Source organism: Populus trichocarpa, chromosome 15 (assembly GCF_000002775.5).
Source record: "Populus trichocarpa isolate Nisqually-1 chromosome 15, P.trichocarpa_v4.1, whole genome shotgun sequence".
NCBI classification, from domain to species: domain Eukaryota; kingdom Viridiplantae; phylum Streptophyta; class Magnoliopsida; order Malpighiales; family Salicaceae; genus Populus; species Populus trichocarpa.
The window spans coordinates 2,689,285-2,714,113 of record NC_037299.2 but is presented as its reverse complement, the minus strand read 5'-3'; the positions used below and the strand labels follow the sequence as shown (position 1 = coordinate 2,714,113).

The 24,829-nt window shown below is 31.8% G+C and overlaps 1 protein-coding gene across 3 annotated transcripts; it reads right to left on the bottom strand.

The window, feature by feature from the left end:
- Nucleotides 1–1,061: 1,061 nt before the first annotated feature.
- LOC18105574 (probable cyclic nucleotide-gated ion channel 20, chloroplastic) lies at nt 1,062–19,115 on the bottom strand. 3 transcript variants are annotated; one of them, XM_006374153.3, is made up of 13 exons: nt 18,915–19,082; nt 15,990–16,512; nt 13,336–13,527; nt 12,716–12,814; nt 12,373–12,510; nt 10,747–10,992; nt 9,693–9,944; nt 8,473–8,618; nt 7,245–7,322; nt 2,487–2,616; nt 2,052–2,298; nt 1,748–1,910; nt 1,062–1,331 (listed from the first exon to the last, which is right to left on the bottom strand). In XM_006374153.3, exons 2-13 carry the CDS (start codon nt 16,494–16,496, stop codon nt 1,184–1,186), a joined length of 2,346 nt encoding a protein of 781 aa, XP_006374215.3. In that variant the 5' UTR covers nt 16,497–16,512; nt 18,915–19,082; the 3' UTR covers nt 1,062–1,183. The 3 variants fall into 3 exon arrangements, with proteins under 3 accessions (XP_006374215.3, XP_052303426.1, XP_024442252.2); XM_052447466.1 differs by lacking the exon at nt 7,245–7,322 and having other exon boundaries at nt 18,915–19,083; XM_024586484.2 differs by lacking the exons at nt 1,062–1,331; nt 1,748–1,910; nt 2,052–2,298 and having other exon boundaries at nt 2,510–2,648; nt 18,915–19,115.
- Between the last annotated feature and the right edge of the window lie 5,714 nt (nt 19,116–24,829).

Here is a 24,829-nt window from a genome sequence, read left to right as displayed (position 1 = left end):
TTCGTAACTTTTGTTTGCTTGTGTGAGAATTACTCATACATATTAGTTCTTCGTTGAACTATCTTGAACTTATCAAAGATTAACTATTTTGTGGCATTCTTCCTTATACTTTCAATTCACGATTCCTTATAATTATTGTGTTGAAGTCTTCGTTCCAGTAACTTTGATGCCTTGTTTTAGGCAATCATTGTGTCAAGTTTTCTCTATCCTTAAATATGAGTTTAGCTTTCCTTTTTAGATTGCTTTTTTTTACGTGTGGGTTCTTATATTCTTACCCTTGAAGTTCCCATCAATGAGAAGATTCTTCAATCATTGACTTCAAAACTCAATTTTGTTATGTGTTCAACAGAGAAATCTAAGAATATTTATGAATTCTTCATTGATAAATTGCAAACTTCCTTATTAATTCATGAGCAAAAGTTGAATCAACAAGACAAGAAAGAACATGCATTACAAGTTTCATTTAATAATTATTACTCTACCTTATATAAAGGTGTTTAAGGAAGTACAAGCAACGATAATGGTAGATTTTTATATCATAATTTTAAAGAATCAATATTCTAATTCTAAAAAAAAAAGATATAAAAACAATTATTCAACTTTTTACAAGCCAAAGTCAATGAAATATGAACATTATATCAATGAACAAATTAAAAGTTGAATGCTTAAAATGTAACAAATATGATTATATCAATGATGGTATAAAATCTAATTTTATAGAAATAGGAGATAACACTTTTTCTTTTTATGACTTGTTATAGGAATGAAAAAAAATCACCCAGATTTATGGTTCTTAGACAATGGCTATATCAATTACATGAGTGAAGATAAGTTAGTTTTCTTTAATTTAGTTGAATCTTATCAAAATTTAGAGGTTGCTGCCTTGTTGGGTCTCAATGCTGGCTTTACCAACTTTACCCAATAATAGCACTTCTAGATATATTTTTAAACTTAATTCAAGAGCTATTTCATAGTCTTTAAAAACACAATCAATTATTTCTTTATCAACCATGAAAGTTAAATTTTTGGCCTTGACTTCAAGTGTATGTAAAGCGATATGATTTAAGAAAATTCTTGAAGAAATTAATTTTAAGAGACAAGGTTCTACAATAATTTTTTGTAAGAAGAAGCTTTCGAGAGGGAGATAGGCTCAAGATCACTTAGCAATCTAAAAATACAAGATCTAAACCCTCGAGAAAGAAGAATGATTCGAGAGAGAGGTAATATGATTTGATTGAGAGGTCTTGCTATGCTTCAGACACTTCTGCCGATATCTCCAGGCAACTTGAATGTGGGTAGCAGCAAGGGCTCTCCAGTAGGGAGATTGATACCTGTCAGAAAGCAAAACAAAGTCAAGTGAAAGAGCTTGCTGTTTTAAGAGTGCATTTTGCAACCATTGATTTAATGTGCCATGTATCCCCTTTAAGTTTATGACTCATGTCCACAATCTGATATCCAACATTTGATTTGGATCCTGGATCCATGACAATGATACTGGAATGCGTGAAAATTTTCTATCTTGTTATTATCGTAAATAATATTCTCTCTCTCTTTTTTTGTTGTAAATGTGTTGTTGGAATGAAATTATATGATATGAAATTTTAATGGAATTCGAGTTTTTGTAATTTCTCAGGGGAATAAGATGAAAAGCTTGAATAATAATTGAAATGCATTGTTTTCCTGCATGACCAAACTGGTATCCTCATTAAAGCATATGCTAAAAGCTATGAATTGGCATCGGAATAACCTTATGGCTCCTTGGACGAGCGGATTCCGCAGGTTTCTTGCAAAAAGGCTGGTGACTTGTTCAAGGTCTGCGGCACTGAGTGAAAATGCTTCTACATTTGTTAAGCATCTTACTGTCCTGCTGCTAATCAAACGCTGTCCAGAAATCTTGATTTTCCTTCCATCTGCACCAGGAAGTAAAATAAACCATGTTCATGCTCTTATGGTGTGACAGAAGCCATTGGAAGTTTAGCTAGCGGGTAACTTAAACCAGTCAGTAATGAAGTGAAATAAGAATCAATATATTTTTCAGAATAATAATATACCTTTGGACACTGAACTATGCTCAAGAAACCATGTGAAAAGTTCCTCACCACAAACATTCCCTTCAGATAAGGCTACCACCGTCCCATCATGTCCGATGCTTTCCAATTTTCCACGCACAATAAAAACCATCTTCTCAACCAGACCACCAACACAAAAAACTTCACTTCCCTTAATGTATATTTTCTGTTTCAATTTCTCACAAACAGCATCTAAGACATGTTCATCCATCAGGCGAAAAATCCATACCTACAAAATGTTACAGGTAAATACATGATAATTCAAAATTCTCTTTGGTTGGAATGAGATTGGAGTTTGAATGCCACCTCACAGTCAAATTAAACTGGGAAGTTATAAGCCCTAAGGATCTGAAGTAATAAATGGGCTTGCAATACGTAGCAAAGCAATTTTATTAGACCACGATATTTGTATCTTACTTTCTTGACAAATTTGAAGAGGTGTCTTCTTATATCCCTCTGGAGGTCTTCAGGCAAATTCTCCAGAAGCATTTCTTCATTTACACCTCTAGTAGCAGCCCAATGGTACCGTCCAGCTTCTACCACTCTCCTACATGAGAGTAGTTTCAGCTGTTATTAGATCTACGAAACATATTCCAAGGAATGCAACCATACATAGAAGTAAATCGTTAGAAGTGCACCACAAAAACAAAGGGAAATATTATAGATGGAAAATAAAAAGGGACAGCAACATGCAAGTCATAATGAAAGAATATTTGCTAGGACACTGCTAAATGGTTCAAACGAATAAATGTCATGAATCCCATTTCATTTGAGTAAGGTTGTATGTACATAAACAAGGGTTTTGATTTGAGTTTGGCGACACTATACAAAGGAGTTGAATGATAGAGTTTTGATGCTTACGTTTTAGTTTTAATTGTCCTGTGCATAATTTATCTAAGCTATCTATTAACTACGTATTTAGTATTGTAATGCATATTGTTTTTCAACAGTGTTTTTGGTTTTTATATATATATAACCCAGTTTCCTACAGGCTTAGAAAAATTCTTTTAGAGATAAAATGACAGTTCCATCATAAAGTAATATAAATCACTTGTGTTATAATGTAAGCCCACATGAAAGATTATAATGACATGTTGATTTATTTGTTTGGATTAATTTGCATGGGTGGATACTCCATGTTTAGCTTCATTGCATATTTTGTAAGCTTGTTGTTTATTTGCAATTGTTCAAACTTTATGCGTTACAAATTTTGATTCCTCCAATGTTCTAGTAAGAAATCTATATATGGGCTAAACAAGCCTCCCCTCAATGGTATTTAAAATTCCATAATGTTATTTTTTTATTTGATTATACAAAGAATATCATGGATCAATGTATTTACCATAAGGTTAGTGGGAGTAAAATAATTTTCTTAGTCCTATATGTAGATGATATTCTACTTGCTTCAAGTGATTTGAGTTTACTTATGAGATTAAGCAATTTCTCTTGATGCAATTTGATATGAAAAAATAAAGGAAAAACTTCTTATATCATAGACATAAAGCTTGAGAGAGACAAATCCCGATGGACATTAGGAGTGTCTCAATAAGCCTATATCAATAAAATTTTAGAGAAATTTCATATGAAAGTTTTAGAGAGAAATCTTAATAAGGCTATTGTAAAGGTGACAAGTTCAGATTGAATCAAATCCAAGAAATGATATGGAGAGGGAACAAATAAAGTACATTCCATATGCTTTCGCAATTGGAAGTTTAATGTATGTTAGGTTTGTATAAGACCTAACATTGCATATGTAGTTAGAATGTTGGGCAGACATCAAAAGTAACCCAAGTTTGGATCATAAGATAGCTAAAAAAAATAAATCATGTGATACCTTCAAGGTACTAAGGACTACAAGCTTATATATAAGTGATTCATCTAGAAGTGATTGGATATTCAAATTTTGACTTTGTTGGCTACCTTGACTCAAGAATGTCTTCTTATTAGTTGGAGGGGCCATTTCTTGGAGAAGTGCAAAATAATCTTTGGTTGCTACTTCTATCACTAAGGCAAAGTTTGTATCATGCTTTGAAATGACATCACAAGCTATATGGTTTAGAAGTTTTATTTTGAGGCTTAAAGTTGTTGAAACAATTCCCAAGCCACTGAAGATTTATTGCATAGTTCTGTTGCAGTGTTTCTGGCCAAGAATAATAAAAGCGGAAGTCATAGTGAGCACATCGACATTAAGTATCTAGCTATTCAAAAACATGTCAAAGCAAACAAAGTGATTGTTGAACACATTAATACTAGATTGATGATTGCTAATCTATTGACAAAAAGGTTTATCACTTATTTCTTATACGGGGCATGTTGGGCATACGAGACTTAGTTCTATCATGTAGTCTTTATACGATTGAGATACTTTGTGTTTGTATCGCATTTTATCGATTTAAAAATCTACATTAATTTTATATTTGTCTTCTCTTATTTGGTTATACGCATGCAGTTTAGAGAATAACAATGCATATTTGAATTTTATTTGTGACTCTAAATGAATATTTGAAAGTTCAATCATAAAGATATGTACAACATATGGTTTTCATTCAAAAAAGAGTTACATTGTAATACATGGAAGGTAACACCTGCTCCAAGGGACTTACCGTTACGATTCATTCAATTTAAACTCTTTTGCTTGGGTACAAAGGACATTGTATCCATGGGAAGAATTTTAAGGATATACCAACTTTGAATCAAGACATATTAAATGGTAAATGAGCCAAGTTGAAGAATGTTAGTTACATTTTAATTTTAAATGAAAATGTTATTTTTGTGGCCTATTATTCATTTCATATTTAGATAATAAACTAGATGTGGGCTCGCACAACGCTGCAGGGCCTTATTATCTTTTTTTTCATAAAAACATGTTTAGGTGTTGTAAGCGTATTTTAAAGAAAGAAGAAAAATCTACTACTCCGGTTATAATATTGACTGGTCAAATAATCTGGTTTTATTTTAATTAGATAAAAAATAGACAATAACAACAAACAGACAAAGAAAAAAGCGATCATGATAACCTAGGAAAAAACCTTTTTTCCAATAGGAGACAAATGATATAGTTCAGTTTTAATCCAATTAAATATGGAATGATGAAATTAGATTAAAAAAAAATCAACCTGAATCAATCTAAATTAGCATGATAAAGATGTAACTTAGATAATAAAATGTGAGTCAACCCGGGTCAATCTACCAAATCCACGGCTCAAGTCTTAGACCGAGATCCCAATAGAAAAAAATAAAATAAAAAAACCATAAAGTCATCTTTATATATATATAAACTAATGTCGAACGATGAAATAGAAAAAGAAAAAAAGTAAAAAAAACAAAAAAAAATATGTCAACTCGTGTTAACTTTTTAAACTTATAACCTGATTTATTAGACCGAAAGCATCATACATAAAAAAAACCATGAAGCTTAATCCACAACAAATCAAACGTTGAAGTGTTAAATCAGAAAAACAAATCAATCATAGAAAAGGATCCTAAACAAACAATAACAAATAAAAAAATCAGGATAAAAATCGAAATAAAAAACAAATTAGAGGGCAACTAAATTTTTTTTATTGAAGGGTGAAATTAAAAAGAAAAATAATTATGACAAAAGGACAAGGAAAATCAAAAGAATGAAGACCAAATTGAAAAAAAATAATATACAATAAATTCGAATTGAAGAATGAAATTAAAAACCAATAAAAATTGTACAAAAAGGTCAAGAAAAAAAATAGAAATCAAAAGAATAATGACCAAATTGGAAAAAAAGAAAAAGTAATATTTCATAAATTGAAATTGAAGGATAAAATTAAAAATAAATAAATCTTTTACATAAAGATCAAGAACAAAAATTAAAAATAAAAAAAATAAGGATGTAAGTTGAAATATTAATAACGAAAAGGACAACTACGAAATTTTTCAAAGGATGAGAGAAAAGAAGAAAAAAAATAAAAAATGCTCCGCTAACAATAAACCACCCTACCACCATAAACACGCGCTGGCTAAAAAGAAAAAGGACATGGTAGTGATTCCAACGACACGATGAAATGATATTTTTTACTATCGAGAAACGTTGCACGCATCACTCGAATTGTACGGGAAGCTCTTATGCACCAATAACTTTTTTTTATTTAAATAATATTTAATGTTTACTAAAAGGTCAAATTGCCATTACTCTACTTGATAATAATAAAAAAAAAGAAAAAGGAAAAAGACTAAAAAACCCATGAATGCAAACTTTAAAATTTTTGCTTCTAAGAGTAAAGTTATCATTTTACTATATTTTAAAAAGTAAGAAGACAAAAAAACCCTTATATGCTAGCTTCAAAAATTGTCTTCAAGGGCAATGTAGTCATCTTATTGTGCTTTAAAAAAGAAATTTACACTATTGTAATGAATAGTGAAATGTGTATATGTGCACAGTGAAAATCCCTTTAGCTTTAGCTTTTTTTTGTATAAATAAATTCTATTCCTCACATTAGTTATTTTTCCTGAAAGGTTGTGGAGTGAAAAGGTTGTATAATTTCCATCAGTTATAAAACACATCTTCTTTTGATGAGAAAATAAGCCTTCAAAAAACATAACACATGAATTTTGTTTTCACATAAAAAAAAGGATCTCTGGTCTAACAAAAAAAAATTATGTGATCTTTTCTTCAAAGTGAATGGATTAAGGTCTTGAATGGACTAGACAAGGATTTACCAATATCTTTTCAATAGTTTAATATTTGTACTTTCTGATAATTGATGATATTGCTAACAAGTTTCAGTCATTGTGCACTTTGAACAGTACAACCTTGCAACCCACAAGTGGATGACCAAATCTAAGAGTCAAACCATGAAAAACAGCTCATCAACTCAAGGTTCCTAGTCAACTGCATACTTATATGTGGGTTAGAAAATGAAAGTGATAGTATTCAGACCAGGGATGTCATCTTCTCCTAGTTAACTCCTTACTACTTGACTATTGCTAGTTGAGCTACTAACTCACTTGCAGTATAGCTTTGAAATTGTATTGAATTACATTAAATTTCAACACTAATCCTTCAAGTCAATAATATATGATAGAAGTGTGTTTGTGTGATGGAGCGACGGAGAAAGGATTACAAAAAAAGATAAAAATATATATATAAAAAAAAAACAGATATATATAGAGAGAGATGAGAAGTTAAAATTAATAGCACACCTTCTTAGTTCTACCGGCAAGCGTCGATGTCTCATCCACTTATCAACATCACGTCGCCTTAGTGACATTTCTGCCCTCCTAGAAGGGAGAACGATAAATAGTTGTCAAGTAATGATTAGTCAAACAAATGACATTCTAGTCTACTTGTAAATAACAAATTAGGAATCAAAAACTAAATGGTTAACGTGAATTGCATCATAATGGCACCATATCAAAAGTTACATGCAGGTTTACAACATTTTCTTCTCAAGGTGCATTCATAATAGCCTTTTGATCTCATTTCTCACATATCACTTCCATCTTCGGAGATTTAAATTAAAATATTGAACTCACATTCATGAAGATTAACTGTGTTGAGTACCCAATTGGTGTAAGCCTATTCTTTAATCGATTCAACAACTGAACTTGATGTGATGTGATATCAAAGAGTAGCCTACTAGACTACGATATTGAAAAAACATGGAGGATTGCAAGTACTTACGAGTATATTTTTCATTGAAACTATAGCGATTATCAACATATCAGAATTGACATTAGGCATGAACAACAATACGTGCTATAAATGTGTCCAGGTGTGCAGCAATTCTATCCATTTTTGCTCCATCCTACAACTTGACTTATGGTAACTATTATAATAGCTAATGAGGTGACCATAAAAACAACTCAGAAGCAGTGTATGTAATTGACTTATGGTACGAGGTGACCATACCATGCACTCTCAAGATTACCTAAACAGAATTTTGTTTTTGCTAATAGATTATATTTTTCAAAGTCTCTTGTTAATATAGTGGACTTTGCGTCAGATTCTTTCTTTACTGAGAGTAAGAGTTCAAGCATGGTGAAGTTATTTTGGCATAGGTTAATCGCACTACCTCAGGTTATTTTCTCTCTCTTTTTTAAAGGATAAAAAAAAAAAGCCATGATGACCATCATTATATAAGATGCATCTAAAACTCATGAATGAGTTTGAACAAGAGAGTAATGAGAAAATATCTTTAAATCTTAACCCAGGATAATCTTTAACCCACAAGCTATAAATTTCTTCCTCACTAAAAGCACAATTTAACATACTCAATCTGACCCAGACCATCCATGCTTGCATATAAGAACTCTATTGAAATGGATTCACAAGAATAAAGATTTCACCAACAAACATTCACCCCCCCGGGGGGGAAAAAGGGGGCTTTTGCAAGATATTTAAGAAGAAAATTTCAACAATAAATCATACCTCCTACCGAGAGCCTGAAGAAAGTTCTGCATATTTCCTATGAGAAAAGCAAAGAGCAAAAGGCCGATTCCAATTATCGCCATGGTAAAGAGGATTTCCTCAGAGTTATAACTCGGTGTTTGGTTTCCAGCAAGAGTGCTAATTTGCTTCACAAAATAATAATAAAATATAGGATTATGTTAACAAGAAATATAGAGTACTAGTTTACTTCTATGCTGCGGGTTGAACTAAAAAAAGAATATCCAAGCTACGATGAATTTTTTGACATTGTCAAACTTGCAAACTCCTGACTCGAGTCCATATTAGGTCTAGGCTTCTAATTAAATCATGTGAGAGTTGCAACCCAATCGACTTGACAGATTTAAAGACAAAAGTAAAAAATCAAAGGACAAAAAAAATAACATAAAAATAAAGACCACACACACGAGTTTAAAGACAACCTGAACAACTAGTAAAAAGAGGTTTCACTTTTAAAAATAAAATTGAAGCTAAAATTTTTTTTTTCAACATTGAGATGATGACATATTGTATCGATTCCGGTCAACCCGGGTTAACTCATCAAACCCGTGACCTAGGTTGTGGATCCTAATGGGTTCAATAACATTTTTTTTAAAAAAAAATGGGGTAATGGGCTTTCCATGATTTGTAGGAGGTGTGAGTTTTGCTAGGAACACAGGCCATGATACAAAAGCACATTCACCAATCTTGCCAACAAGATTTTGTTGTTGCAGCCATGAACTTCATTTTTTTAATGATTTAAAGATGACAGTGAATGGATGATTGTTGAATTGAATTAAGAGTGGAATACTAAACAGCCCCAAATTCAGTAAAATTGAACAACCAGATGAACAATTAGCAAGTCAACCATTAAAACTTTGATCCAATGGTAAATATTAACTAGATAAAATCAAAGGAATGTTTTCTGCAGTGATACAGAAATTCTGTACAACATTAAAAGCCACAGTTAGATTAGGTTTGATAATAAGTGCACCAAAGTGATCAATTACCCATCAAACAAAAATTGGACAATGACTAAGTTATTACCTAAGAATAAAAGCATGATGATTAAAGACAATATTCTTAGTAGCAATACCATCTTGGTAAACACAACTTCAAGTGGCAAGTTCGCACGCCTTACTTTAGAGAAAATTTCCAGTTAACTAATAATAGATAGAAGAAAATGAAAGAACGGTGTACAAAAGATGCCATTGATTCCATACCTGGATTCCCCAAACTAATGAATATGTGTATCTGATGATGGTATTCTCCCCAGTGAGATTGACTGCATGGGCATAGATTCCATAAGAAAAACCATCCAACGTAAAACAAGCACTGGCATTGGCATTTTCTTTCCAGCTATCCCAGCTTGTATCAGACCCATGTTTCTTGTGTCCACCACTATCTATCCACTTCATGCAGTCATTTTTATAACTAGAATTACGGCAGGCATGATGAAGACAATGAATTAACCTCTGTTAAAAGAGTAGGAGAATCGTTTGAGTACCATCACTGATGCATTGTAATATGAAAGTAGTTGTAGAGTTCTCTTAATTAACAAAAAGAGAAAGCAAGCAATATGCCAAAGAAAGCAAACTAACCATGCCAGGATAATACAAGAAGACAGCAAACAAACCATGTCAGGACAACATACGAAGATAAAATAAGTGTCATACAAGTAAACCAAAAAATAACTAGGAGTTTGTTTTATTGACTTTGAGAGCACAAATACTGCTCAATAGCTAAACCTTCCATGTAGGAATTTTCAGTCATTAAATAATTGCACACCGAAACACGCTGATATATGGGAAGGATATATGCAGATGAGTAAAGATACATGCTAGAAAATACATGAAACAAGTCTTAAAATCATTATAAAAAATAGACTTGAAATCTGAGCAATGACAGCAGCATGAGAAACTTGGAAGGAATGATGCTCAGGTCTTGATTTTGAAACTAGTTTAATATACTTTATTTGAAAACAATTATGATTTCATTATATTATAATTCAAATAAAAAACAGAATGATGAATTATTTCATTGCTTCAGAGGTTACAAACTTGAGATTGCATTATGACTTCACTTCTTTAATAGGAGAGGGTGAAACTAATGAAAAAAAGTATCATTAACAGTTCATCCACTCTATGTATCTCTAATAATGAAATCTGGAATAGTAACAATGTTTATAAAAGCTTTTGGATATTCAAATGGCAAGAAAAATGTTAAAAAAAAAAAAACTCTGCCAGCATATTTAAGCACATAATGACTTCTACTCACCTGCAAGCCAAAGAGATACCAACACAATCCAATGATATGGCCAGACAACAAAAAGGTGAAAAGATTTATAAAGAAGTTTGCCAAAGCCGTCTCAAATATGAAGCCATTTGGACCAATGAGAAGAGGAATAAACCTCAACAACCTTGGAATGTACTGGACAAGAATCACTGCCTGTAAAATATTCTTGGCATAGTTTTCTCCTAAGGAATCCAATCCTTTTGGTAGGAGTAGTAAAAACAAAGTGATCTGCAAATTATTACCAAAAATATGGTATCAGATGCAGGTTTAATATTTATGTTAGACACAAATAATCAAATAATAGAAAGATTACAAATTATATTAGACACAATTATCCAAATACTAGAAGATTACAGTTTATATTCCAAGCAATCACAAGTTATTTCATTTTCAGCATGTGACAAGAAATTCAGAATAATTAAAACTTCCATCTATCTCCAGCTAGTCACTCTAGTCAACTGTAATTGTAAAGCAAAGGCTCACTGAACAAGGATTGTATGTTTCTTTGGAGGTATCCTATATTTGTTGTTGTTGTTTGGTAAATGGAATGGGGAGGACTTTAAGGATCTTTTCCTTTCAATTTAAAGCAACTGAGGCGAGATAGGATAACTTTTGGCCTCTGTACAGTGTACTGCTACAAAGGCAGAAGGGTTGCGTCAAGTGTAGAAGCTCTCTTCACATAAATCTTCTAACCTTTTTCTTGTTAATTGCCAGTTAACTACGAATGCTTTCCTTAAATAGTCACATGAAAGTTTGTCTAGTTCTACTCAAAACACTAGAAGTTTATCAATAATGCAAACCATTTTCAAAGTAATTTCTTTCTATTCACATACAACGACGACGAAAACAAAGCCTCAACCCAACTAGTTGGGCTATATTGATCCATCTTGCACCATTCCTCACTATCATATTGCCTTCTGTTCATTTTAAATTCATTAATTTATTTATCCTGATTTAACTTTTTGAAGAGAGAGAGATATTTGTTCATGCTTTTTTTTTTTTTTATCAGGGATGTAAATGCACACTGAGTAACACTATGGATGGTCACTTTGAAAGTGATTGTCCACATGCTCTTCAAATCTCAATCTTGGCAAGATAGACGCACATATCTCCATTTATGGAACCTGAGATGCATATATATGACTGACAATGAGATTTGGAGAGTGTTCGGAAAATCACTGTCATGGCATTGCTCATTACATATTAGAGGCTGCAGCACTGGACACTTCACTTTTGTTGATTCATTATCTACCCCTACCATTTTCAGGTTCTTGCAAGACTTGATTTCCAATTGTGGACATTATTTATCCTCCACATATCATGCAATCAGATTCAGAGGCCCAGAGACATCCTTGTGCTCGCCAGGATTGAAATTACATAATGACATGTAATTAATTTTCACATCCTCAGCTAGGTTCAGAACACTGATAATTAGATAACTAACTATTCAAACACAAGAATATAGATGCAACATGTTGATTTTTAAGTAAATTTCTGAAGGTGGATAGTTACAATGCCTTAACAGCCTTTTCTTTTAAGCACCTCTCACAACAGACTCGACACCAATCCCAGAAGAAGGATATGCTAGACAAAGAATGAATAACATACCTGTGGAAGTGGTAATACCACAAATAAGTCAATAAAAAAAAATCCTCGGAGATAGTGCTTGGCAATTTTCTTTGGATGGTCAACTAACTCTCCAGCACCAACCACTCTAGATTCAGGAGCTACATAAGCTAACCTAAACTGCAGAAAATAAATGAAGAGAATATTAATGGATTAATTAGCTAGTTAAAACAGTTTTTGTACATGGTCAAAGCTGGGTTTTACAATAGCTCAAGACAAAGGCACTGGAATTTGACAATCATACTGAACTAATTAGAAGAACACAAATACAAGCTCATCATTTTTATTAGGAGTTTTTTTCTCCTAATAAAACCCAGCTTTGTACCTGAAGAAGTATGTTCAGTAAGAAGATGGCATCAGTCAAGCACCTTAAAAACACAACTGCTTTAGTCATTCCCCAATTAATAACTATGCACTTTTCTTCCTGCACCCAAAAAAGAAAATCATGTAAAACCAAAAACAATACAGCATGAAGTAATGAACCGAGGAGAATATTATATAAAGTGCCTAAATAACAAAGCATTGAACCTCAAAACAGATAAAGTGTCTAAACAATAACAGCAGCTTTGAGCATTATTATGAGAGTTCGCCCTGAACAGTATGTGTGGAATCTGGGAGTTCTATATAATCCACATGAAATCACAAACAGCAAAAAGACCTTATCATGGAACCTCTCAGCAATAGAATATCCAGATTCCACACATACTGTTCAGGGCGAACTCTGGAATCTGAATGCAAAACTCAATAGGATGTGAAGAAAAATCTCATATCCTTGCAGGAAAAAAGAAATAAAAAAAAATCTCTGCATAATACATTGCACAAACCTGCATAAAAGTTACTAAAAGCATGATTACTGAGCTATATGTAAATGCACAATCTATGAACTTCACAATTTTAATGCAACTCTAATTATAAATTCTGGAAATATAAACAAATCAACAACACCTGTTTCACCGACAGCAAGATGAAAAACAAGGGGTCAATAAAAATTGCCCCCAAGCAAGAAAGGACAAAAAATTTGTTCCACTCCTGAACAACTTTAGTATGAGGATTCATAACTCCAGGAATATATGAGTTTATAGCATTATTGAATCTCCTTGCCCAGCCTTTAGCATCTCCATAGAGAACACTATGAAACTGCAAGAAGCACAAAAAGTTGAATGAACACATTGAAGTAGGCCCATAAAATTATCATAATTGGTAATAACAAAGATATGGCAGCAATAATTATAAATAAAGCAATGATCGAGTAATGGTTCAACAGACTGTAATGTTACAAATGAGAATATAAGCCCATTTACAGGATACTGGATACGGTTTCCTACTTGTAAAATTAGAAAAGATACACAATTCTCAGGCAGTTGGAATGTTTTTTTTTTTTGTCTGGTAGATATTGTTGATTATATTTTTACTTGAGCTCATGTAACTATGGAAAAATGAGAGTAAAGAGTGTGCACAACGTTTTTCACCAATGCTTTCTCCCACAAGGAAAACAGTCAAACACTGCTTCTTGATCTTGTCTGAAGCCAACCAACCCCTCCATAAAGTCCTTACAAACCAACTTGAAGAAAAAAATGGTTTGTCTAGTTTACCAAGTTAACAATGGCATAAGAAATTTACTAAATAAAAACAAATCAAATTAGGGACTTTAGACATGAAAACCAATGATCAAATTTTGTCAATGCATCAATCCATCATCTTCACCATAAGCATATAAGCTGTCAAAATCTTAAAAAAAAAAAAAAAACTGATTCTCTTAACCAATTATCATATTAGGTCCTCAAAAACATAATGAATCTACGACTTTGAAAAGTCAAAAATTGAACTAGTTTTTCTTTTTCTTCCTCCAAATTCCTTCAACTTGAACACCAATTTTCCCCTACCATCATGTTGTAGTCCTCAAAACCAACAAACAGAGTGTCAAGATCCAACCTTGAGCTTTTATGAGTTCTTCCGTTGGAGAATTTAACTGATTGCTAGTGAGAGTTTTGCAAACGATCAATGAAAGTGAGCATTCCAAAAGAAATTAAGAATTTAACAGGTTCCATAACAGTAGGCTATATCAACAGAGGAACACTAACAAAAGAATTTACGATGATCATACAGATAAAATATTCCAATTTCAATATCGAAAAAGAGAATACGAAACTCAAAGCCCCAACTCCCTGACCAACAAACCATGTCCCATGTGAATCATCATTAATAGTTTCATTAACAGTTATGAGGTTCAGTACCCAGAAAGCATACGCAACCAGAGCCCATAAAAGTCCCTGCCCTCAAATAAATACACATATATTACTCCTACAACCAATACCTAACTATACAAACTAAAAGACACTCTTCAATATAACATTTTTTTTCAATTGGATGGTTCAAAATAAGAGGAAACTGAGACACAATATCTGATGACATGTAACACTTTCTGACCATAAAGAATAGCACCAACACTCCTTTGATCTGTACAGCCTCTATTACCACCACATACATACTGCAGACAAAACTAGCACCACCTTTTCCTTCATGAAGACATCAAAACAATTATCATAATCCCATTCCTCCACTGCCGCTCTATCATCACCAACAAGAACAGCATCCAGAGTCCAGACCAATCACCATAATTACAACTTGTATTTCGACTTGTGAGATTCATCACGTCATGAATTCAAAATATTTCATCTTTTCACCAAGTACGACCAGTTTGCGATAGCATGTCAATGAAATGAGAAGTCATTTGCAAGATTTTTATGTTTTATCCTACTGAGCAACTACTTGTCACTTTCAAGAACAAAGTACTTGTGCTTTTTCAGAAGCAAAATATTGTACCAAGACTATCAAAAAAATCCAGTCATATTGGATGAGCATAGTGAAATTTTTATGGATTAATGGTTCACTCTATCTTTTTATAATAGGGTAATTATCCAATTTGTCCTGGTATATCAAATCGAGTCAATTTTATCCTTGAAAATACATTAAATTTGTAATCTATCTTTTTGGCAAGTTTTTCAGACTAAACCATTGGAATTAATCACATGATCTGCACATGAAAGTCTTCTTGTAAGGGAATTTTGGAAATAAAAAATAATCATAAGCAAATAAGGATAAATTGTAGAATTTCTTTATTATACAAGGACAATTTGAGCGATTAATCCAGTTTTTAAATGCACAAAAAACTCCACTTCTATAAATAAAGCTAGCAAGCGCAGAAATAAAATTCATTTAAATGTTTCAGTACCCCCATTATTACAGTAGAAAGGTCCACAAAAATATTACTAGGGTGTTCCAATCTCAGAAAATGAGCAATCAGCTATGTTGATGAGCTATACTGACTAGGTCAATAATAACAGAGATCATCATGAAACCAAACTAGTGATGAGGAAAATTGTGGATATATGATAAAAATATCCAACCAAAGTAACCAAGTAAAAGTATTTTTCACAAAATAGGCACTTAGAGCTGAAGTCTAAATCCTGAATCCAAAGAGAAACTGGTTCCCCCTGTTCATATAATTGAGGGCAAAATGTAGCAGCAGTAAAAATCCAGAATAACATGGCAGAAATTCCAGGAGGTATAAGGTTTTTCATATTAGAACAAAAGCATACCTTGGAATCAAATATACTAGAAGTTTTTGCATGTCTTTGCTGTGAAGCTGTAGAATGGTAATACAATGGGCATGTTGTGCAGTAAGGATCATTGCACATGCCTAGTTGCCCAGACCTCATTAAATGGGCATTTGTAGCAGTATAGTTGTCATCCCAGTCATTCTTATCCCTTCCATTAAGAGATGGATATTTTTCTGGCTTGGAATCCACCTTTTTGCGAGTTGTTACACCATGTTTTGCCAGAAACAAGTTTTCAGTGTTGCGGTTGATATATAATGGACCACTCATCTGTACCAGTGGAGCTTTTCTTGCACTACGCAGTGGACCAGTAAAGCCAACGATGTTGGTTTCAGAACCATAGGACTCCATGGAATCCAAAGGAATGGAAGTTGATGCACTTTGAGTCCTGGAAAGAAATGGCCGAAATCGAGAATCCACATTTTCATCCACTGACTTTGGATGTGTGTCTGACAGCGTTGGAATATTATCTTTGTCATGGTTAGCCATTTCTTATTAATAGAACCTACACAAGGAACAGAAAATGAAGTCAATATTCAATACACATAAATGCGTGTGTAATTACAGAATGAAAATTCAATGAAGAATCACACTAAATTATTTTGATTAACAAGAACGGGTACCCAAAATGTGGGAGAAGAAAAATAAGAAATGCAGGTGAAACATCAATTGCTCCAATGATAGCAATGACTCAAAAAATGCATAAAAACAACTCATTCAGGCCCAATACATTACAGCAGAAGAATTCTAGTTAGCTTAGTTCCCATGCTTATAACCTTTAATGCTCACTGAATTCAAGCTCAAAAGGATACAATTAAGCAATCTAGTACTGACCAGATTTCAGTGTTTCTAGCTGCTAGTACTTGATGGATCAAAAACTGCCAACGGAATCTACTTCTTAATGCAAATGTTAGCACCTTCTGTACTTAATGATTTATACCAACTAGCAACTTGAGATTGTGTTTGGTTACTGTTTTAAAATAAAAAAGGACATGAACATAAATGTGTTGTTGACAAGATAGAGACAAAGACATAAAATAAAATAGTTCTAGTAACAATTTTGGAGAGAATTTTTGTACTGGAGATACAAAGAGGACATATCTCCAAAGACAATATTTTTTATTTTTTATTTTTTATTCCTAAAATATCATTGTTTAAAACTCTCAATTTTAAAATTTTTTAACTAAGACATGTATAAATAAAAGTGGTTATTATCATAGTTTTAAAACTCAACTCGAGAGTTGACCTGGAGCAAAGCTCTAGTCATGAGTTGGGAGGGTCAGCCTAAGTTGACTCGATATAAGGATAAAAGTAATTGTTATCAAAGTTTAAAACCCAACTCAAGAAACGACCCGAGTGAAGGCCAAAGTCATGAGTTGAGAGGGTCAACTCGGGTTGACCCGAGTCAATGTATGAATAAAAATAATTATTATCATAATTTTATAACTTGATTTGGAGATTAACCCGAGACAAGGCCCAAGTCAAAGGTCAGGAGGGTCAACCTGAGTTGACATGAGTCAACGTAAAATTAAAAGTGATTATCATCAAAGTTTTAAAATTTGACTCGAGGGTTGACCCGAGACAAGGTCGAGTCATAGGTCGCTAAAGTCAACCCAGGTTGAATTGGGTTAACGTATGAGTAAAAATAATTATCATTATAGTTTTAAAACTTGACTCAGGGGTTAGGCTGGGTCACGGGTCGGGAGGATCAACCCGGGATGACCCGATTCAATGTATCAATAAAAATGATTATTATCATAGTTTTAAAACTCAACTTTAGAGTCAGCCCAAGACAAGGCTTAGATCACGAGCCATGAGAGTCAACACGGGTTGACCCAAAAAAGAAATTTTAAAAAAATAATCAAAGCAACCTCGTTTTGGCAAAAAAAAAATTAAAAAAAAAATCAACGGGTTTTTGACCCGTGTTTAATCTCGAGTCATGGGTCGACCCAAGTTTTTAATTGAGTAAGGTTGAGTCAATCCTTCCACTATTTTTTTTAAACCTAAACCAGTTCAGGTTTTGGTGGACCTGTCGGGCAATCTAATTTTTATAACTAGTGTTATTATAATTTATAATATCATTAATTTCAATATAAACTAAAGTAAATATATATATATATATATATAATTATTTTTTTAAATATATTAAGGGTAAAATAGATTTTTTTATATTTTATTTTATTTTATTTACTTCACTCTATCTTATTCGCCACTATCAAACATAATTTTATTTTCGTTTCTCTTTTTCTTATCTTCTTTGTCTCTCTTATCTCCATCTTTTCTATCTTGTACAGTAACCCGTCACTACCTAAGAAAACACTTTCAGCAATCGAGCCATTCAGTGATTATTTTTGTTCACAAATGTGTTCTGAACAAGCCATTTTATTCTCATTATAATGGCCAACCTTATTGACTAATTTTATACTCTCATTAAGTCACTCAATCTTGAATCAACCTAGTGACAATCCTAATGATAATCTGCAGCTAATTACCCCTCAAATCCTGATTCAGCAAGCAGTTTACATAGATAGCTGATTCAATGTTGTGGAAAAACATCATTAGCCAAAAGAACTTCTAGCAGACTGTCTTTAGTTCTTACCCATAAGAACAAGGAGAGGTGAGCTTAGAACTCAAAGACCCAGTTGAACATGGCATTACTAAGAAAAGCATAACACTTAACAAATTTATTAGCTAGCTTTACACATTGGTGCTTTTTGATAAACAGCTCATAACAAGAACAAGAATACCCAAATTTAACTTTGAAGAAGCAAAACCAGCAACTTTGATACAGAGTCATTCAAGAACAGCAAAGGGTTATAGTAACTTTTACGTTAAATTATTGAAACCCAGTTAAAAACTAAGTGGATAAAAACGAAAAAGAAAAAAGAGGTTAAAAAAGACACAAACCTGCTGCTACTTGAAGCAAAGAAACCCAACTCTACAGACTTCCAAACAGCATCATCTGCTATTAGCAAAGGAATGCAAGCTTGAGAGAGCAGTACAGAGAGAAGGAAGGAAGGAAGGAGTGCATGCCACGAGACTTTAACAAGAGAGTGAAGACTTAAAAGTCAGTCGCTTGCCTGGTGCCGTGTCAAAGGCAGAGGGGATGACTGTTGGCCCAATGACTTGCTTTGGCAGTACATTTTACGTGGCACGAAAATACGGAGAAGAATTTAATCTACTTTCCCACCTTAACATGGCGACCTTTGCCTCCTTCTCCTCCAACAAAATAAGAAAGGGTGTTGTTTAATTGGATAGAGGTTATTAGTTTTATAAAGTCTTACATTATTATTAATTTTAAAATTTATTAAATTATTAAAGATATATATAAATTAATTTGGACATTTATATTAATCAAAAATATAAATAAATAAATAATTAATTAATTTTAAAGAGTAATTCAACTGGTCAGATTTTAAATTTGCTTTCTAATATTCATAAATTCGAGTCCTCTCAGGGCTATTAAAAACTTATATAGTTGTTAATTTTATGATTTATAAAATTAATTAAGGTATTCAACAAGCTGACCGGATATTTATATTAATAAAAAATAATAATAAATAAAAAACTTTATTTTTAGTTGAGTCTTTCAATAAATAATAATAATCGTTCACGGTGGCGGGTCCTATATTCTCAAAGTCAAGCATGCTCCACGGGAGGGTTTACATTTCCCTCATTAGTCATTATCACCCCCAAATTCTATGTCGGTGGAATGTGTAATGCTGGTTAGTTTTTTTTTTAATGTTAAAAAAAATACTGGGTGTTGTTAGTGGTTTTTTCTAAAAAAAAGTTAAGATGTTGGTTATTAATTCCACTAAGATTAATAAGCTCTAATATGATTAAAAAAAACTTTAATAGTAAATAAACTGAAGAAAATAAAATAAATGACAATGATTAACTACAAAATATAAATGATTTCTAATATTATAAAAACATATCATTTTAGTATTTTTAAAAGGTCTATATAAACTTATCTAAGAATAAAGTAAAAATTAAATTAGAACGATATAACCTCATAAAAAATAAAAAATAAAAGAATTAGAAGCTAAATTACTAGTAAATCAAATATTGAAAATAAAAAATATTAATTTAAAATAAAAGATAAAAAAACGATCTGAATGCACTCGAGTCAACCTGACAAATCCGCAACCTGGTCATACCAGGATAGCCCTATAGAAGGCAAATTAAAGAAAACTATGAAACTCAATTCTCAAATCAACTAAATATTGAAAGAAAAAAAAACAAAAAAATTAATTTAAAAAAACACAATGAAAAAAAAAAGACTTAAGTTAACACAGGTTAAACCTGTGAAACCCAATGCTAACAAACCTAAATTTTTGAGATGAAACTAAAAAAAAAAATTAATTGTAAAAAAGACCTAAAAAAATAGAAATTAAAAGAATGAAGACCAAATTTGATATAAAAATAAAATGAGACCAAATGCTAAGGGATGAAATTGAAAAAAACAAATCAATTAAAAATGATCTAAAATAAAACAATTAACAATAAAAAGAATGAGGATCAAATTTGATATAAAAATTAAATGAAACCAAATACTAAGGGGTAAAATTGAAAAAAACAATCATTTAAAAATGAATTTAAAAACAAATAGCAATCAATAAAATAGAACTAAATTTGATTAAAAACAATGACAAGACACTTTTTAATTTTGATAGGTCTGGCTCAAATCTCGAGAAAATAAGAGAGAAAAGAGGTAAAAAAAGAAAAAAGAGTCATTGGAGCATCATTGCCACTTTTCCACCACCACAACAGGAAGAGCTCAGCGCGTCACTTCCAACATCATCGTGGAAGTTGGTGTATGGCCTTCAATGATCCACTTTTACCGAGAGACTCCTTACCCACCGTTTGAATGTGGTAGTGTTCTCCCACCCACTAGCGCGAGTGTTACACGCGTCAGCCTATTTTTCTTCACAATTACCTCAGTCCTCATATTTGTAACAACCCAAATTTATCTGAAATAAAGTCATATGTTCATGTTTATTCACATTGATTTTATTTTAAAAAAAAAATTACTAAAACTTTAGCAAACTTTACTCTATACCGAGAGGTTCCAAGTTATCGACTATATTCCAATTCACTTCTATACACAATCTCAATCATAATTCAATCATCTTTGATCTCGCCACACATCAATGATACTCATCATTTTAACCAAGTATTGATATTTATGTCTGCATTTAAAACATACATATAAGAGTCATAATAACATCATATTAAATGATTTTGTATGTTCAAAATCAAGCATCAAAATAAAACTCAAATGTCATTAATACATAATTAAGTAAGATTACAGTTAATCTCAAAATGATACATATTTATTCCTAATCTATAATAACAAAACATGATGAGTGGGAAATTACTCGACGCAAATGATAAGGCCATGTAAAACAAATATAGTTATTATGAAAATGTAACAATTATATCACTATTTAATATTTTAAATTACGAACTAACCATACTTATCATTTTTTTATCAATGTTTTTGAATCTAGTGCAATCATATTATTACACTTTTCTTGATATCTAATCCACCTTATTTCTTTTGAAAATTCATACCCTCTTAGTATTCAGTTATGCCCCCCCTTTTTTTTGTTGGTATTAGTAATATTATCAGCATCATTTAGTGTTTCTTATCCGGGACCGACTAATCAAAACTAATAATTAATGTCAACATCAATATAACTCATTGATATCATTATTTATCCTAACCTGGATAACTAATCAACCCCTTTTCAAATATCTTAAATCCATTATTTAGAAATGTTGATATCAAGAAAACTTTTGACATCATTAGTCCCCTAGCTAATCAAATTTAAAATAAAAATATTGATATCAATGTAACCCGTTAATATTATTTGTTATCCAAATAGTCAGAATAGCTAATCACATTTCACTTTAATATCTTACTTATGTTTTTTTTTAATGTTGATGTCAAGGATCCTTTCACATCATTAGCCTCCTTTCAGAAGTAGCTAATCAAGTTTTAAATATAAGTTGATATTAATATATCATATTGATATCATTAATTATCCAAATATCCAAAATAGCTAATCAAGTCTCTCACTCACTTACTTTCTTTTATTCCATAATTCACTTATTTGTTTACTTTCATAGTAATATCGGAATAAATGACTAAATTTCTACATTATCAATATTAACATAATGTAACAAAATTAAAAGTGTGGATCGCTTACATGCTGTATTAGAAGCTCTTCCTCCAGCTCGGGTTTGTGGCACAACTGCCAAAGTATCCTTACCTCATTTTATTACATGATTCACTTATTTGTTTATTTTCACAGTAATATCGGAACAAATACCTGAATTTCTACATTAACAATAATAACATAATGTAACAAAATTAAAAGTACGGAACACCTACCTGCTATGTTAGAAGCTCCTCCTTTAGCTCGGGTTTGTGGCATAACTGCCAAAGTATCTCATGCGGATCAATTCTCTCATTGATTAAAAATGCCCTTAACGGACTGATTTGATCGAGAGCAATTTAATATTTTCTTGACACCTTGAGATCCCTATATACACGCATGAAAACAAAATCACCAAGATCAATTATAAATTAAAGCAATTAGAAACCTTCCGTTTTCATTTATATTGTAATTACAGCACATATCGTATTTGATATAATTTCCATACTAATACAAACATGACTTATTTGACACTTCCATCATTATTTTTTGCCGGCTCTAAAAGAGAAAACATGGACTTTCTAATTTATATAATTTTCTTTTTACTTAGTAACCATTTTATTTCTTTTGACTAACAATTTCTTTAATTACACTAAATTCTCAATTCATCAAATTCATCATCATTATGTAAACTAACACCAAACAACCAAATAATTATCATTCAAATCATTTATAACACAATTTACACAAACTAGCAAGAAAAATCACTATTCACCCATCTACACATGGCCGGCCACCCAAACCCACCAATCCCCCAATTGTTTCTCATCATTTCATGATAATTTTATTCATTTCATAACCTATAATGATCCTAGGGTCCCAATTTCAAGATGATTTACATTTCCCCTAATTTTCACTTAGAACCTTAATTCCCCCTAACTATGAAAATTTACCAAGAAAACCAAAATGAACTATTAAGTCAAATCCCCAAATAAAGCCAAATAAAGGGATAAAATTGAAAAAATAGAAGAATGAGGGACTGAAATTAAAAATGGGACATGAACTTCCCCCTAACTATGCAAATCAGTCCCTGATATTGGCAAAAAAAAGGGATTAAACTTTTCTTTAAGCTTCAAATTTGATCCCTAGAGCTCTAATTATTTTAAATAAATAAAATTGAATTTTATTTCACCAAATCGAGAGCAATTTAATATTTTCTTGACACCTTGAGATCCTTATATACACGCATGAAAACAAAATCACAAAGACCAATTATAAATTAAAGCAATTTTAAAGAACTAATGTAAAAATCCTCGAGGACCAAAAAAAAAAGTATATATATATATATATATGTATATATATATATATATATATATATATATATATATATAGAGAGAGAGAGAGAGAGAGAGGATTAATTTAATAACTTCTTATATAGAATATAAAAACATATCTTTTAAAAATCAATTTTTTAAAAATATTAATTTTAAAATTTATGTTGCATGTACGCCCGTGATGCAAGGGGATCAATGAGTCGCCACTTAGAAGATTTGAATGGACTAGTCTTATCAGAAACTCCAAGGTAAGGGACTGATTATGGTAGTGGACCTTACCTGAGGTAAGTTGCATTTTGTGGTCTGAATATGGTTTAGGGTGTTGATGAGTTTTTAGTCAGTGGTCCGTCTATGAAAGTGTTTCCCAAAACTTGTATATTATGGTGAGAAATACTCTTAATTAAATTTGATGAATATTAAATAAATTCTAAGAATTTTCTAGTGAACTCTTGATATTTAAATATCAGCTTACGTGTAGGTCCAACATTTATACCTAAATGTTGACCATTAATTTTTAGAGAAAGGAAAAAAAAAAGAAAACTTAAGATTATTGAAATATTAGCCAAATCCTTAAGGAATTTTAAAAATTTGTTGCAGATTCCATAAAAAATACAAAGAAATACAAAAAAAATATTTAAAACAATGCTAAAACATTTTTTTCTCTTTTTTATAAATAAAAGGCAATTTTTATAAGGACCGAGTTGTATAAGCATAAATCTTTTTTTTTTTGTCATATGCAATTAAAACATTGGATTAATTAAAATTTTCTTTTTTCTTTTTTTAATAGTTATTTAACACGAAATAAAATAAAATGCAAACACACACACACCCTTTTTTCACTAATTACTCACACATCCAAAAATTACACATGTTTACAAACCATCAAAAATTCAAATTCTAACAATAATTTAAAACACATACTAAAAATTTAAAAATTTGCAAAATGATCCTCTCAAGTGTTGGAAAAAAATTGGAGAGATTTCTAGAAATTTAAGAAGCACACTGGAAGATTCTGGAATCGTCAAAACAATAGCAATGCATGGGTCTCACGTGTCGCCGCCACTGGCAACACATGCAGGTGACGCTTTGACATCTTAAAAGGCGCACGATGGCATGGATCAGACATCTCTTCCTATCCTCTTCACTCCCATGATGATGGTGTAACAAAGGGGAACATGTAAAAGCAAGAAACAAACACAACAAACTGGTCAGATTTGATTCCAGTGTGTTATGCGTGAAGGAGAAAAGGAATAAGAACGCAGAGAAGAAGACAGAATAGGATAACAGAGTTGGAACAACAGAGAAGAGGAAGGAAGATTCTGAT